This window comes from Ovis canadensis, chromosome 19 (genome assembly GCF_042477335.2).
Source record: "Ovis canadensis isolate MfBH-ARS-UI-01 breed Bighorn chromosome 19, ARS-UI_OviCan_v2, whole genome shotgun sequence".
Lineage (NCBI taxonomy): Eukaryota > Metazoa > Chordata > Mammalia > Artiodactyla > Bovidae > Ovis > Ovis canadensis.
In genome coordinates, this window is record NC_091263.1 from 16,335,164 (window position 1) to 16,348,816 (window position 13,653).

General features: G+C 39.4%; 1 protein-coding gene across 6 annotated transcripts in view; it reads right to left on the reverse strand.

Annotated features, from left to right (window-relative positions):
• The window catches only part of SLC4A7 (solute carrier family 4 member 7), a 124,327-nt gene that overhangs the window by 13,813 nt on the left and 96,861 nt on the right, over positions 1 to 13,653 (reverse strand). For 5 of the 6 annotated variants that reach the window (XM_069561187.1, XM_069561186.1, XM_069561190.1 and 2 more), the window contains 3 exons: positions 10,204 to 10,272; positions 8,744 to 8,917; positions 2,929 to 3,060 (listed from right to left, as the gene is read on the reverse strand). In XM_069561187.1, the coding sequence (XP_069417288.1) occupies positions 2,929 to 3,060; positions 8,744 to 8,917; positions 10,204 to 10,272 (375 nt within the window). The remainder of the gene's footprint in view (positions 1 to 2,928; positions 3,061 to 8,743; positions 8,918 to 10,203; positions 10,273 to 13,653) is intronic. The other variant, XM_069561189.1, reaches the window with a different exon arrangement.

The following is a 13,653-nucleotide window of genomic DNA, read 5'->3' on the forward strand; positions in this document are numbered from 1 at the left end:
ATGCAGCTCATGCTCAGCAGGCACTCTGACCCATCACGGGATGCTGAGGATGGAAAGTCTACGCTGGGCTGGGAGAAACTAACAGAGTTCCTGACAACTGTAGAACCAGCACACAAGGTCACTTAACTTTCAAGATTCCTTTTACAGGACAAAAAGAAAAAACTCTTGTGTTTAAGGCAGCTCTACTTTTGTTCTGTGACATGCAAATGACCTTATTCTAAGTGATATAGGAAGTAATAAGCAAGCAATTTTACCTATTTTATAAATAAATTATATCCTATTTGAAAAATCATCAAAAGCTTATTTTTACATACATATATATATATATAGCCTTGAAGGAAACAAAATTCTTAAAAATTTTGTAGACTCAATTTAACTGTTTCACAATTAATATCCTCATTAAAAAGTCATAATTTTTACTTAAAAGTAAACATAGAACCAGGAATTTTGCCATAAATCAGCACTGAATAATCAAACCATGAAAAAATGCCAACAAGTTTCTAAAAGCATTTGTCTGCAACTTTAATAAATGCTTTTTCATAAATACTATGCAACACAAGTTATAAATTGTGCTAATTTCTCTCAAAAATTAGGGAAAAAAAAAAAACCAGCAATTTTGAGATCTATTTAAATAGGACCACAACTTTTAAAAATGTATTATTTTATCTTTAATTTTCAAACAATATTCTGACTGGGCAAATGAACTGAGGCACTGAATTCAACAGAATCATCTATGCTACATAACTCAAGTGTCTATGTGCCCTTCATAATTGGTTGCAGTACTGAGCTGGTTGTTAAAGAATTCAAATTCAGTATAGGGTATTCATGTAAATCTCAGTATACAAATCAACTAAGGGTACATAATATTGAATATAAAAACTAAAATTTTACTACATTTTCTATAAAAAGATTATCTACTTAATGTCACTTTTGTCCTTATATATGCCAGATTATTAAAATGCTGTTAAAATTAAAATGAATGCTAAAATGTACTCTCATGTATATTTAAGGTTATGTTAGATGGAAGACTGTGACGTAGAATTATTCTGTGTTATCTATGTTTTAATACTGGTAAATTCTTCCGACTGTTGATTTATATACATATCATATGTAATTTTTCTGAAGTATCTCTGTGTAAGGGCTGAGGGCAAGTTGGTAAAATGGGTAAGAGCCTGTGTTTAGGACAATTTACTTATTAATCTGTTTCCTTATTTGTAAACTGGAAATAATAAAAGTACACACACTTTTTAAAGTAATGCTCAAAATTCTCCAAGCCAGGCTTCGACGATACGTGAAACATGAACTTCCAGATGTTCAAGCTGGTTTTAGAAAAGGCAGAGGAACCAGAGATCAAATCGCCAACATCTGCTGGATCATCGAAAAAGCAAGAGAGTTCCAGAAAAACATCTATTTCTGCTTTATTGACTGTGCCAAAGCCTTTGACTGTGTGGATCACAATAAACTGTGGAAAATTCTGAAAGAGATGGGAATACCAGACCACCTCACCTACCTCTTGAGAAATCTGTATGCAGGTCAGGAAGCAACAGTTAGAACTGGACATGGAACAACAGACTGGTTCCAAATAGGAAAAGTAGTATGTCAAGGCTGTATATTCTCACCCTGCTTATTTAACTTCTATACAGAGTACACCATGAGAAATGCTGGGCTGGATGAAGCACAAGCTGGAATCAAGATCGCCAGGAGAAATATCAATAACCTCAGATATGCAGATGACACCACCCTTATGGCAGAAAGTGAAGAGGAACTAAAAAGCCTCTTGATGAAAGTGAAAGAGGAGAATGAAAAAGCTGGCTTAAAACTCAACATTCAGAAAACGAAGATCATGGCATCTGGTCCCATCACTTCATGGCAAAGGGAAACAATGGAAACAGTGAGAGACTTTATATTTTGGGGGGGCTCCAAAATCCCTGCAGATGGTGACTGTAGCCATGAAATTAAAAGACGCTTGCTCCTTGGAAGAAAAGCTATAACCAAATAGACAGCATATTAAAAAGCAGAGACATTACTTTACCAATAAAGGTACGTTTAGTCAAGGCTATAATTTTTCCAATAGTTATGTATCAGTGTGAGAGTTGGACTATAAAGAAAGCTAAGCACCAAAGAATTGATGCTTTTGAACTGTGGTGTTGGACAAGACTCTTGAGAGTCCCTTGGATTGCAAGGAGATCCAATCAGTCCATCCTAAAAGAAATCAGTCCTGAATATTCATTGGAAGGACTGATGCTAAAGCTGAAACTCCAATACTTTGGCCACCTGACATGAAGAGCTGACTCATCTGAAAAGACCCTGATGCTGGGAGGGATTGAAGGCAGGAGGAGAAGGGGACAACAGAGGATGAGATGGTTGGATGGCATCAGTGACTCAATGGACACGTTGCTGCTGCTGCTGCTGCTGCTGCTAAGTTGCTTCAGTCAGGTCTGACTCTGTGCAACCTCATAGACGGCAGCCCACCAGGCTCCCCTGTCCCTGGGGATTCTCCAGGCAAGAACACTGGAGTGGGTTGCCATTTCCTTCTCCAATGCATGAAAGTGAAAATTGAAAGTAAAGTCACTCAGTCATGTCCAACTCTGTGCGACCCTATGGACTGCAGCCTACCAGGCTCCTCCATCCAGGGGGATTTTCCAGGCAAGAGTTCTAAAGAGGGTTGCCATTGCCTTCTCCACAATGGATATGAGTTTGAGTAAACTCTGGGAGGTGGTAATGGACAGGGAGGCCTGGCGTGCTGCAGTCCACAGGGTTGCAAAGAGTCGGACACGACCGAGCGACTGAACACTTTTTAATAATAAGGTTCTCAGGAGGACTGAAAGAGTTGATTCCCACTGAAGTGACTATAACAGTGTTTACTACTTGGTACACAATATTAAACAGTAAGTGAATAGTGTGCATTTGAAATTCTCTTTTTTTTACCTCTTTCTCCTTTTTCTTTTTGTCGTCTTCTTTTTTTTTCTTACTTTCTGGCATGAGGTCATCAAGCCAACTAAGCTCTCTCTTTGTGAAACACAAATCCATGAGTTTGCGAACAAAGACTAACGCAAGAACCTTTAAAAAGTAAGGGAAAGAATATTCAGGAATATCTAAAAATAGATAAATTATATCACCTGGAGAAAAACTGTTTATCAAAGTATAAATAAAAAAGCACTTCATAGAGTTTAAAATTACTTTATACATCATCTTATTTCCAAGAAACTTAGTCACCTATGTATCTTTTTCAACTTTCTGCTCAAAGATATAAAGAAAATGATATTTTTAGCCTTTTCCTATATAAGTCCCTTGAATTCTGTATAAAATTATAAAGCAGATTAACATAATGATTATCTTCACAAACAAGATTATTACTTTTTATGATGACTTTATATAAGTAGATATAATATTTAAAATCTCAACAAGGCATCAGAGAACCCACTTTCCCACATTAGGTTTTACTCTACAAATTATGTTTGTGAAAAAGACACAATATTCTTTAATTTGCTTTTCTTTGCTGCTAAGAGCTTCCCCAGTGACTCAGCTGGTGAAGAACCTGCCTGCCAATACAGGAGCCACAGGAGATGCAGGTTGGAACCCTGGGCTGGGAAGATCCCCTGAAGAAGGAAATGACAACTCACGCCAGTATTCTTGCACAGAAAATCCCATGGCAGAGGAAGCTGGTGGGCTAAAGGTTGAAGATGTTTTCAAATGTTCATTGGGAATTTTTTCTTTTTTTTTTTAACTTTTAAACAATATTTATTTTATATTTGAGTAGAGTTGATTTACAATGCTGTATTATTTTCTGGTGCACAGCAAAGTGATTCAGTTATACATATACGAGAACCTATTTTTTTTCAGATTCTTCTCCCATATGGAATACTGAGTTATTCCCTGTACTATACAACAGGACTTTGCTGTTTCTCTACTTTATATACAGTAGTGTATATATGTTAATCCCGAACTCCTGATTGATCCCTCCCCACCACCGTTCCCCTCTGGTAACGGTAAATTCGTTTTCTATGCTTGTGAGTCCATTTCTGGTTTGTAAGTAAGTTTCCTTGTATCTTTTTTTTTAGGTCCACAAATAAGTGACATCCTATGATATTTGACTCTCTCTGACTTACTTCACTTAGTATGATAGTGTCTAGGTCCGTCCATGTTTTGCAAATGGCACTAGTTTGTTCTTTTCATGGCTAAATAATATTCCATTGTATATACGCACCACATCCTCTTTTCCATTTCCCTGTCAATGGCCATTTAGGTTGTTTCCATGTCTTGGCTACTGTGAACAGTGCTGTTATGAACACAGGGGTGGCATGTATCTTTCTGAATTATAGCTTTTGTCTGGATATATGCCCAGGAGTGGGACTGCTGGCTCATACAGTAGCTCTGGTTTTTTAAGCAATCTCCATAGTGTTCTCCACAGTGGCTGCATCAGCTTACATTCCCATCAACACTGCAGGGAGGGGCCCTTCTCACCACACCCTCTCCAGCAGGCTTTGAGAATGCATTTATTTCTTGCTGCGTGGGGTCTCTGTCACTGTGCGTGGGTCTTCCCTAGTGGTGGTGCTTGGGCTTCTCGCTGCAGTGACCTCTCCTGTTGAGGAGCATGAGCTCTAGGCTGCGAGGGCTTCAGAAGCTGTGGCGCACGAGTTTCAGCTGCTCTGCAACATATGGCCTCTTCCCAGACCAGGGATTGAACCCACATGCCCTGTACTGGCAGGTGAATTTTTTTTTTTTTTAAACCACTAGATCACCAGGGAGTCCACCAGCATTTACTGTTTGGAGACTTCTTGATGAAGGCCATTCTAACCAGTGTGCGGAGATACCTCACTGTAGTTTTGATTTGCATTTCTAATAATTAGCGTCCAAGGTGGTGCAGTGGTAAGGAATCCATCTGCCAATGCAAAAGACGCCACGTTCAATCCCTGGGTCGGGAAGATCTCCTGGAACAGGAAATAGCAACCCACTCCAGTATTCTTGCTGGAAAAATTCAATGGACAGAGGACCCTGCAGGCTATAGTCCACAGGGTCACAAAGAGTCGGACACAACTGAGCACCAACGTGATAATTAGCGATGTTAAGCATCTTTTCATGTGCTTTTTGGCCACTGGTGACATGTCTTCTTTGGAGAAATGTCTATTTAGATCTGGGGTGTTTGCTTCTTTGATATTGAGTTGCATGAACTGTTTGGGTACTCTGGAAGTTAACCCTTTGACAGTCACATCATTTGCTGATACTGTCTCCCATTCTGTGGGTTGTCTTTTTGTTCTGTTTATGGTTTCCTTCACTGTTAATAAGTCTGTAAGTTTGATTAGGTCTCATTTGTTTATTTGTTTTTATTTTCATTCCTCTAGGAAGTGGATCTAAATAGACATTGCTGCAATTTATGTCAAAGAGCATTCTGCCTAGTTTTCCATCTTCTGTTCTTACTGTTTCTTACCTTTTGCCTTTTTTTCCAGTTGGTTTTCAACTGACTTCTGTTCATAAATTCCTAACAAGTTCTGTGAGTTTGGATAGAAACTCTCTGTTTTATATGTAACAAATATTTTGTCCCCCAGTTCACAATCTGGTTTTACTAAGGACATACAAAACAAATATCATGTGGTCAAAAATATCATCTTTCTTTCACTGTTAGATTTCCCTACCTTCTTTGAAAAATTATCTTCAACCACTCAGTTATATGAATAATTTTCTAAATTTTTACTATAACTTTTTTAAAAATTTAAATCATGAATTGATTTACTATTTCTTTGGAATATGATATTACATAGCAACTTTATCTCGGCTTCCCTTGTGGCTCAGCTGATAAAGAATCTGCCTGCAATGTGGGGGACCTGGGTTTAATCCCTGGGTTGGGAAGATCCCCTGGAGAAGGGAAAGGCTACCCACTCTAGTATTCTGGTCTGGAGAATTCCATGGACTGTACAGTCCATGGGGTCGCAGAGTTGGACATGACTGAGCAACTTTCACTCACTCACTCAGCAACTTTATTTAGCTCCCAGTATGTAGTCTAATCTTTTATTATTTTTCCTTTTAAGTGAATTTACTGCCTTTAATGAAATATTCAGGTGGTAAATTCTCATTTATTCTGATAAATTTCTGAAGTCACCAGTCCTGTTTTCAGATCTATTTGTCAATTCTTATGAGATTTCATACTGTGTTAGCCATGCTGACTTGATGGCAACTTGTAAATATTCATTATCAAAACACTATGGCATTAGCACAGAATCAAGTCCTTCAACCCTCAACCCAACCAGAAATTATGAATTATAATGACCTTTGTTTCGTGTATTCTCTGATATTTATTACAACTATATTTTCCTTTAATATATAATTAACGTATCTAAAAATATCATATATAGAGTTTGATGCTTCTGAAAAACACATATACTCTTGTAACCCACGCCCCAGCAGGACACAGAGTATTTCCACCATCCATGTTGTGGCTCTGGCATCTATTTTTCTCTATGAACTTTAAAATTACCCAGTTCTCACTGATACCACCCTTCTGCCCCAAAGATACAAATATACATGCAAATAAAATTAGTAAACTTCATACTTGGAAGTGATATTTTAATAATACTAATAAGTACCTCAAACAAATATGGTGTATGTTTCTATCTGTTCAGGTCTTAATTTTATGTCCTGTAGTATTGTTAAGGGTCGACTTGTGTCCCTCTGGAAAACATTTAAGTACCAGCCCCTAGTACCTCATAATGAGACTTTATTTAGACACAGGGTTGCTGCAGCTGTAATTAATTAAGAAGAGGTCACGCTGGAGAGAAAGGGCTCCTTGTGCAGCACCCTAGCACTGTGCTGAAACGGTCATATGCCGACACAGTGACCACACGGCACAAGCCATCACAGAGACAGACCCGAGTTATGCAACTGCAGGCCAAGGGGCGCAAAAGGCTGTCCGCAGAGGCCAGGGAGAGGAAGAGGAGGACTGCCCTTCAGGTGTCGGGGGCAGCAGGGCCCGGGCCGTACCTCGGCTTCTGACTGCTGGCCTCCAGAACTGTGACACAAATTTCTGCTGCTTTAAGCCAATCAGTCTGTGACACTTTACCAGCTCTAAGAAACTAATACAAATATTACTATACTTTTTTTCTCTTTAAATAAGTATCTCCTTTTCAATTGATTAACTATTTTATAGTTTTTGGTCACCATTATGAGTAAAATTTTTTTCATTTCAATTTTTAGCATTGTTACTAAGATAGAGCCTGTATACTGGTTATCATGTTTTCTTATATCCAGCTACCTTAACAAAATTCTTTCTAATTCTATTAAGAGATTTTAGTCTTTTTTGAGTCATTTGGGCTAATACATATACAAATAATGCTATCGTGTCATTATACCAATTATTATATTACTCTTATACCACAGTCAGAACTTGCAATTCATACCGTTAACACTAGTAAACAGTGGGCTTCTCCCTCTAGGTCAGGGGTAGGCAAACCACAAGACCCTGGGATAAATCCATTCCACCGCCTGTTCTGTATGGCTTATGAGCTAAGAATAGCTTTTACAGATGAGCATTTAGATCTAATCTGATGAGAGGAACAGTAACTTTTAACTAACTCCAATTAAGTGAGATATTGTTCCAAATGAAAAATTCTCTTCTCATTGGCAGTCTTTCATTTAAAAAAAAAGCTGTACAACTACGTTTTGAATTTTATCAGTAAAAACGGTGGAAATGTCCCTCCTGTTATGTAAGCGTCTACACAACAGTCCAGAGGCCTTCAGAGTTGGTCCTTTACATAGAAAAGGTTACTGACTTCTACTCTAGATGCTCATGTACTGGTATAGACTCAGGTACTATTGTCTTAAAACCCCTCAAACCACAGCTGTGGTTATCTATTTTTTCTCTTTCTTAATCGTGTATATTTTACTTATTATAAAGGAGTTATCCATTATTGATTTTTACAAATAAAAACTTAGTTGCATTTAGGTCTTCTTGAAAAATAAGGGCAATGAAAAGTGTACATTTTCCTACATGTATTACTTTAGCTCTGTCTCATAGATAAAAAGTTATTCATTTCAATATCTCCTCAATGGTTCCCCCCCCACCCCTCACTGGTTAATTTTGAGTACTGTTTTTAATTTATTTTTTAATTTTTTTTACTTTACAATACTGTATTTGTTTTGCCATACATTGACATGAATCCACCACGGGTGTACATGCATTCCCAAACATGAACCCCCCTCCCACCTCCCTCCCCATAACATCTCTCTGGGTCATTAAACTCAGTTTTCCACCCCGGGCTTATTTTAGAATTTAGTCTCTAAATACCGAATATTTCTTAGTGGCTTTTAAATATTCATTTGTAATTTAATTATCTGCAATCAGGGAATATTGCCTGTATAATTTTCAAAGATTTTCTTTGTTGCCATGTATATAAATCAACTTTTACATAATATTTGCAAAAGGATATTTGCAAATAGCCTCTAGCTTTTAGGTCAGGCTAATATTTGCTTCATAAACGTCCTAAACTCTGAAGTTGTTTAAAAATACAAAACAGTATTCTATACCCTAGGACTAAAAATAAAAATAAAATTAGAAAATGACAAGCAAAATTTAACTTTGAAAACGATGGGTTTCTTAGCCAGAAAGGGCTAATTCACATTTCAAAACATCTGAGGTTCTTAAAATCCTTTTCTGCAAGTTAACTACGAATATTAATAAAAGACAACTGCTATCAACACACAAAGACGTCACTATTCACAGCTGGTAATAAACTCCGGGAAAAAGGCTCACCATCATGGGGAACACGACTGCAGCCGCGGAGGCTTTTATCGCCCACAGCAGGACCAGGCAGGTGAGCTGGACGGCGGTGAAGGCGTGCACCTTCCAGAGGGGCACGTGGCGCAGGTAGATCAGGCCGGGCTGGTGCTTGGCCGGCATGCCGAGCAGCTTGATGCGGTCAAAGAGCTAGCGTCAGGTGGGAAATGAGACAGGAGGGTTTCAACAGAAAGCACACTTCTGCTACTTAGGAAAAGAAACTGCATCTACTTCAGGGTAATTTCCCTGGTGCTAAGATGTCCTGATAACACAGGACAGTGTTTCAGTTGACATCTTCATCCAGGAGAAAAAAAGCAAGGCAACCATTTGAACGAACGTGATTTCATGAATCAGAAACTCAAGTCAACATGTTTTAAATTGGGGAATTAAACTAGCTTCACAAATTTATCTATGAAAAAACGCACAACTCCTTTAATCTCTTTGACCTCTTTACCTAATATGTAAAATAAGAGAATAACAATCTCCTAGAGTTCTTTCTAGATCTAACACGACCAATTTCTATGAAAATAACCTGAGGTAACAATCACCAATTTTTCACCAAATGAAGCAGAAACCATGAGCAGTTTCCTGGGCCTCTTTATAAACTGCGAATAAGAGCAGCCCTACACACCTCACAAAATTGTTGCAAAACAATAAAGTGAGTTAATGAGAGCGTCTCTTGACCACAGGAAGGCAGAGCCTGGACTGTGTGAGAAAGCAAGGGTGCTGCGTCTGAGGCGCCCGGCGCCGAGACCACATGCTGTCTGCAGCCGGGAGTGGTGCCAGCGCCACCGGGGCAGCTGCACGTCCTGCATGACGGCTGCATCCACACAAATCCTAACGCGCTCCATCAGCCTGCCCAAGAGAGACTGCAAATGAGCAAAACAGCGGTGACAGCACTGGATTCTAGCCTGTGCTCCACTGCTCAGTGAAAAAACTTTCAGTGAGTGTTTCTGCATCACAATTTACAAAATCAGCATTTCTTCCTTTCCTGCTTCCCAAGGTTGTTCTGAGGATAAGAGTACCAGGCTCTATGAACTGCACTGCCCCACACAAACGGCAGGTGTTGCCATGGTTATAGAAAACTAATATCTACATTTCTTTTTCAGCAACTCAAACTGCTGTTCCAACATGCCAGAGATACCCTTTTTCCTCCATTCCAATCCTTTTAATCCTCCCTCTTACTATATTAGCCTTCATTGATAGTTACTTTTCATTAGCTTCCATTAAAATATGTAAGGACATAGGTCATGATGTCACTTTCAGGGGAAAAAATATGTACAACAATAATTATTTAGAAAATGTGGACTTAAAGTCAATAGTTAATCTGCCAAAATATCAAAGCTGAGAATACATCACTACCATCACAGAAACAATCTTTGAAAATGCACAATGCTTAAGTTTTTCTACAAAATCATTAAATGCTTGCGACTTGCCTGGATCCCTTTTAATGAGGAAACTCCCATATAAAGGAAAACGCCATACAGAACAGGCATTGGAATGAACTGGAAGCAAAATGACCACAGTTAGGAATCATGCAACTAAAACAATTTCACATGAAAGATACATAAAAACACTGTGAGTTCCTATGAGATCGAGTTGAAAGATCTTTCAGTGATGACAGGGAGTTCCCGATGGCTCACTGGTGAAGAATCTGCCTGTACTGCAAGAGACACAGGAGATGCACATTCAGTCCCTGGGTCAGGAGGATTCCCTGGGTCAGAAGGATCCCCTGGAGGAGGAAACGGCAACCCACTGCTGTCTTCTTGCCTGGAGAGTCCTGCAGAAAGAGGAGCCTGCAGGACTGCAGTCCATTGGGGTCACACGGAGTCAGACACAACTGAGCTTCACACTCAGCCAGTGATGCTGCTGCTGCTGCTAAGTCGCTCCAGTCGTGTCCGACTCTGTGCGACCCCATAGACGGCAGCCCACCAGGCTCACCTGTCCCTGGGATTCTCCAGGCAAGAACACTGGAGTGGGTTGCCATTTCCTTCTCCAATGCATGAAAGTGAAAAATCAAAGTGAAGTCGCTCAGTCGTGTCCGACTCTTAGCGACCTCATGGACTGCAGCCCACCAGGCTCTTCTGTCCATGGGCTTTTCCAGGCAAGAGTACTGGAGTGAGGTGCCATCGCCTTCTCCACAGTCAGTGATGACACTTGTGATAATGGTGATCACACGCACTTCAGTCATGACACTGAACTTTTCTATAAACAAGAAAAGCGCTAGTATACAATAACCTTGAAGAATCATCTTCGAATGCTCTCTTCTAAGAAGGGACTATGTTCCATGGTTAAGAGGGCAGGCACCACAATCAGACTGTTTGGCTTAAAAGCCCTTTTAACCTCTTACTGAGACTTAACCTCTCTTTCTTTTGGCTTCTGCGTCAGATTGCCTTGAAGGTTAAAAACTTCAAATTCATAGAACACTCAGAAAAGCACAAGGTGCATATTAAACCACTCAAAAAGCATTAGCCATGATCATCACTGTCACTACCCCTACAAGGACTGTTAAGCAGTGCCATTTACTGAATGTGTATAATAAAGAAACACCACTTCCCAAAAGAATGTTCTCATTACTTCAGCAGGAAGTGGGATCCCAAACTGCCTACGAGCCCATGTCCACGTCTTCCACAGGAAGGCCAGCAACACTGACGCAAACACCACGTCAACACTCACCCAGGGAGAGCCCGCTGAGGAAAGGAGACCTAACCGCCAGCCAACGGAGAGTCATGCTCACTTCCTACTACACAGCCTGGTATGTGCTGAACTAAGGACAGCGGAAGACAAGAAAACACGCCAAAAGTTCCATCAGCACCCTCAGGGAACCCCAGGATAATACTTAATGCATAAAGCAACTTTAGAATGCTAGGGAAAAAGGAGTAACCAGAATGAAAAAAATTAAAGATATAATTATCAAAATAATTTGAAAGAATTTTAGAATAATGATTTTGACAAGACTAAAGAGATCATTAAAATGATAAGGAAAATAGGGGAAATTTTAACAGTGAGAGTAGAGAGGAGGAATGTAACTATGCATCCAGGAGGTCTAACATCTGTCTACTTGAAAGTGAAAAAACATCTAAGAGAAAACAGAAGAGGAAATGAACAGCTAAAGAATATTCACATAGTCAAGGCCCAAGTTTCCAGAGTAAAAGGATGCACCGAGAGACAAGCAGGGTAAACTAAAAAGTACCTATCTATCTACCTAAGTACCACGGTGAAATTGCAAAACACTATAAGCCCTGGGTGTTCACTGCAAGGACTGATGTTGAAGCTGAAACTCCAATATTTTGGCCAGCTAATTTGAAGAGCTGACCCATTTGAAAAGACCCTGATGTTGGGAAAGGTTGAAGGCAGGAGGAAAAGCGGGCGACAGAGGATGAGATGGCTGGATGGCGTTACCGACTCAATGGACATGAATTTGGATAAACTCTGGGAGTTGGTGATGGACAGGGAGGTCTGGCGTGCTGCGGTTCATGGGGTTGCAAAGAGTTGGACACGACTGAACGATTGAATTGAACTGAGAATGGTAAAAAATGCTTCTGAAGATACAAACACCAAATAGACATCAGATCTCTTATCAGAACCACTGATCTTCAAGCAACAACAACTTTAAGACTCAAAGAACAATACAGTTGAACCCTGAAATGAATACCCATCTATTAAACAAATGTGAGAGTAATTTGAAATATGTAAGAACTCTGAAAGTTCACTAATTATGGTACCATACATGCAAAAATTACTCAAGGAGTTCCTTTAGCATTATAAAAAAATTTAGCAATACAAGAAAAAGTGAAACATGTACTTTTTTAAAAAGAGAAGTTAACAGATATTAAGAAAACTTATCAGGCTATTATTCTAAAACAGTAGGAGCTTGGGAAATGAGGTATATTTCTGCCTCCACACAGGCTGATCTCACTGCTTAGTCCTTGGCGAGTATTTTTATATCATCCTAACACTGATTACACGTCCCCCGAAGGTTTACATTTCTATAATTTAACTTACAAAAAAAGGAAAAAGAGTGCAGATGTGGGCAACCTTTACAATAATAAAATGTAGCCAACCGAACACCAAGTGATGAAAGGGAGAAGGGGATGTGGGGGTAAATCTTCATGAAAGATGTAACCTCAGGTCAGAGGCTCTCAAGCTTTTTAGTCTAAGAACCCTTTTTCACTCCTAGCAAGTACAGAGGACCCTCCTCCCAAATATTTTTGCCTATGTGGATTCTATACTTAGAGAGATACATAAATAGATAAGCAGGTAGTTGTATTGGAAATAGATACCACATTAGAAATTAAAAGAAAACTTTTAAATAGTTATTCTTAGTTCATTTCAAAATAATAAACGCCTTACAAGGTAATATAAAGAATATACTTTTACTGGAAAGCTGTAATTTCCAAAGAACATAAGATTAAGTGAGAAGAGCAGCACTCCTCCGTGTCCCTGTAAATCCTTCAGTGGGTGGTAACACAGGACCCCACTCTCACGCCCGCATCTAGCTCAGCGTGCTGCCTACACGATTCTGGCCAAAGGCCGTGAGGACAACCCCGACTCACACAGGCGCACACCTGGGCAAGCGCGGCCCCTGCAACCCCAGACAGAGGTCCTTGGGCGAGCCTTTAAGAATCACTGTCTTAGGCAGTGAGAGTCACTATTTTCACTATTTCATTAAAGATAATAAAGTTAGAAATAACATTATGAAAGTATATAGAACCGTAATGGCACTGACTAACAAAATATCTTAAAAACAAAGGAGTAAAAAGTTAACGTGGAGAGAGTTGCTTTTGGAAAATGAGAAAACAAGCTCTTCATTTTAGAGCTTTCTTGATATTCTACTTGAATTTTTCTGCTTATATGCAATTAATACTTTAAAATGTTTGAAACTA